Genomic DNA, 3,146 nt, shown 5'->3' with positions numbered 1-3,146 from the left:
AATGAAAGTTGGTTGGTTGGGTGCACGGGAAAGTCGAAAATTAAAGCTCCACTGGTTGAAAGTCAAGGTCACTCCGGGTCAGTCAGAGTCTGAGTCGCTGCCAGCCTCTTTGATTGCCTTTATAATCTTTTCCATGTTCGCGACAATCTTTTTCCACTCCTCGAGAGACAGACTGATGCCCTTCTTGCCAGGCTTCCTCTCGCCTTCGTCGTTCAAGTAGTACTCTCTGATGTATGACAGGAATTTTGCACATTTAAACATCAACATCAATCGAAAAGTAAAACAGGGTAGAACAGGGGACTGGTGACACCTACCTGATATCGACGCGAACGCGGTTTTTAAACTGGGAGACAGTCAGGTAGCGATTGTTGCTCAGCTTTATCGACTTGTCTTCGTCTGAATCGCTGTCCGAACCTCGAGACTCTGGGGCGGATCAGAAAAAAACAAAGTGTTGATGCAAACAGCGATGTAAAAATTGTGAAACAAACCTTTTTTATGCTTCGAGGCTTTGCTCTTGGACGACATTTTGAATTGACAGGTCGGATTAGATGGATTCCAAATGATAGTCAATATTTGTTTCAATCTTCGAGAGCAGCTGAACTGATGTTTGAAAAATGCCGCAGCGTTTGTTTGTTTTTCTACACACTGTGTCACGCTCTCTATGACAGGACACTTTAATATTTTTTCTTTTTCTGTTATTTTGCAAATCATCACAGACTGACTGACGCTTCTACGTAAAGAACTTTGCTTCGTGTTATCTTTTTTTCTTCAGCGTTTTTCACCACCAGTACTTCCGGAAAAGATGGACTATCTTGGAAAGGACATGCGAAAGTCCAAGGAGGATAAAACAGAAGGAGATGAAAAGGAAATTAAAGGTAACGTTTACGTGTACGACTGAAGTTTAATTGCTTACANCCTTCAGCGTTCTTAACCACCAGTACTTCCGAAAAAGATGGACTATCTTGGAAAGGACATGCGAAAGTCCAAGGAGGATAAAACAGAAGGAGATGAAAAGGAAATTAAAGGTAACGTTTACGTGTACGACTGAAGTTTAATTGCTTACACCTCATTGTTTTTGTTTCAGTTCTTGATGAGGGAGATATTGCTCTTCTGAAATCATATGTAAGTGTGCAGTTCGAAATTAAAACTAAAAAACAATTGACTAATTAACACTTAACCATTCAGGGCGCCGGCCACTACAGTCGGGCGATCAAGAAGGTGGAGGAAGACATCCAGGGCACTCTGAAGCGAGTCAATGAACTGACNAACAGAAGGAGATGAAAAGGAAATTAAAGGTAACGTTTACGTGTACGACTGAAGTTTAATTGCTTACACCTCATTGTTTTTGTTTCAGTTCTTGATGAGGGAGATATTGCTCTTCTGAAATCATATGTAAGTTTGGAGTTTGGAATATTTAAAACCAAAAAACACTTGACTAATTATCACTTAACCATTCAGGGCGCCGGCCACTACAGTCGAGCAATCAAAAAGGTGGAGGAAGACATCCAGGGCACTCTGAAGCGAGTCAATGAACTGACGGGCATCAAGGAGTCGGACACTGGTCTGGCGCCGCCGGCGCTCTGGGACCTGGCAGCCGACAAGCAAACGCTTCAGAATGAACAGCCACTGCAGGTGGCTCGCTGCACCAAGATCATCAAGGCGGAAAACGAGGAGCCAAAGTACATCATCAACGTCAAGCAGTTCGCCAAGTTCGTCGTCGATCTGGCCGACTCTGTCGCCCCGACCGACATTGAGGAGGGCATGCGAGTGGGCGTTGATCGCAACAAGTACCAAATTCACGTTCCTCTGCCGCCGAAGATTGACCCCACCGTGACGATGATGCAGGTGGAGGAGAAGCCCGATGTGACCTATGCCGACGTGGGCGGCTGTAAGGAGCAGATTGAGAAGCTTCGTGAGGTGGTGGAAACGCCGCTGCTGCAGCCTGAGCGCTTTGTCAACCTTGGCATTGAGCCGCCGAAGGGCGTGCTGCTCTTTGGCCCGCCCGGCACCGGAAAGACGCTCTGCGCCCGAGCCGTGGCCAACCGGACAGACGCCTGCTTCATTCGTGTCATTGGCTCTGAGCTGGTGCAGAAGTACGTCGGAGAGGTATGTGTTTCAGTTCAGTTTCGATTTGATGATTCGGTTTTAACACAAAACAAATTGGAATAGGGAGCTCGAATGGTGCGCGAGCTNGGTGCAGAAGTACGTCGGAGAGGTATGTGTTTCAGTTCAGTTTCGATTTGATGATTCGGTTTTAACACAAAACAAATTGGAATAGGGAGCTCGAATGGTGCGCGAGCTGTTTGAGATGGCGCGAAACAAGAAGGCCTGCCTCATCTTCTTCGACGAGATTGACGCCATCGGCGGGGCGCGCTTCGACGACGGCGCCGGCGGCGACAATGAGGTGCAGCGAACGATGCTGGAGCTGATCAACCAGCTGGACGGCTTTGATCCGCGCGGCAACATCAAAGTGCTGATGGCCACCAATCGGCCGGACATTCTCGACCCGGCGCTGATGCGACCCGGTCGCCTTGACCGCAAGGTTGAGTTTGGCCTGCCCGACCTGGAGGGCCGGTCACACATCTTCAAGATTCACGCCCGCTCGATGAGCGTCGAGCGGGACATTCGCTTTGAGCTGCTCGCCCGCCTCTGTCCGAACAGCACCGGCGCGGAAATTCGCAGCGTCTGCACCGAGGCAGGCATGTTCGCCATTCGCGCCCGGCGGAAGGTGGCCACGGAGAAGGACTTCCTGGAGGCGATCAACAAGGTCATCAAGTCGTACGCCAAGTTCAGCTCCACGCCTCGCTACATGACCTACAATTAGTAGCGGTGGTGGTGGTGTGGCATTTCCCAACAGGCGTTCCCTCAATCATGAACTCGTATACTCTCTATATTCAAACCTTTCTCTATGTTTCCTACACGCTGAGAGAGGATGTTTTATGCAGCAGCAGTTTTAATACATAACCTATTCAATTTGTACAAGTTGCAAAAAAGCAAAGCAGAGGTGAGAGAGCGAGTATTTTTGGCTACTACTTTGACTGCGGCTTCTTCTTCTCCTTCTCCTTTTCCTCTGCCGTCGCTGTCGCTGCCGTTGCCGTCGCCGTTGCCTTCAAGTCCTTGGCGAGCGCGAAGACGTTGCCGGCAAT

General features: G+C 48.9%; 1 protein-coding gene across 1 annotated transcript; it reads left to right on the top strand.

The window, feature by feature from the left end:
- Nucleotides 1-802: 802 nt before the first annotated feature.
- LOC108354010 (26S protease regulatory subunit 7-like) lies at nucleotides 803-2,824 on the top strand. The gene is made up of 4 exons (XM_017605203.1): nucleotides 803-875; nucleotides 1,085-1,122; nucleotides 1,459-2,106; nucleotides 2,279-2,824. Exons 1-4 carry the CDS (start codon nucleotides 803-805, stop codon nucleotides 2,822-2,824), a joined length of 1,305 nt encoding a protein of 434 aa, XP_017460692.1.
- Nucleotides 2,825-3,146: the final 322 nt, after the last annotated feature.

Source organism: Rhagoletis zephyria, unplaced genomic scaffold, assembly GCF_001687245.7.
Source record: "Rhagoletis zephyria isolate East Lansing unplaced genomic scaffold, Rhagoletis_zephyria_1.1 Rzeph_scaffold_32800, whole genome shotgun sequence".
Taxonomy (NCBI): domain Eukaryota; kingdom Metazoa; phylum Arthropoda; class Insecta; order Diptera; family Tephritidae; genus Rhagoletis; species Rhagoletis zephyria.
The sequence above is the reverse complement of the archived record's forward strand: the minus strand, read 5'-3'. Positions and strand labels throughout refer to the sequence as shown.

Coding starts and splice junctions, on each gene's coding strand:
- LOC108354010 (XM_017605203.1), top strand. CDS start 803: ATGGACTATCTTGGAAAGGACATGCGAAAGTCCAAGGAGGATAAAACA. Junction 1,123..1,458: donor TTGCTCTTCTGAAATCATAT/GTAAGTGTGCAG, acceptor TTAACCATTCAG/GGCGCCGGCCACTACAGTCG. Junction 2,107..2,278: donor TGCAGAAGTACGTCGGAGAG/GTATGTGTTTCA, acceptor AAATTGGAATAG/GGAGCTCGAATGGTGCGCGA.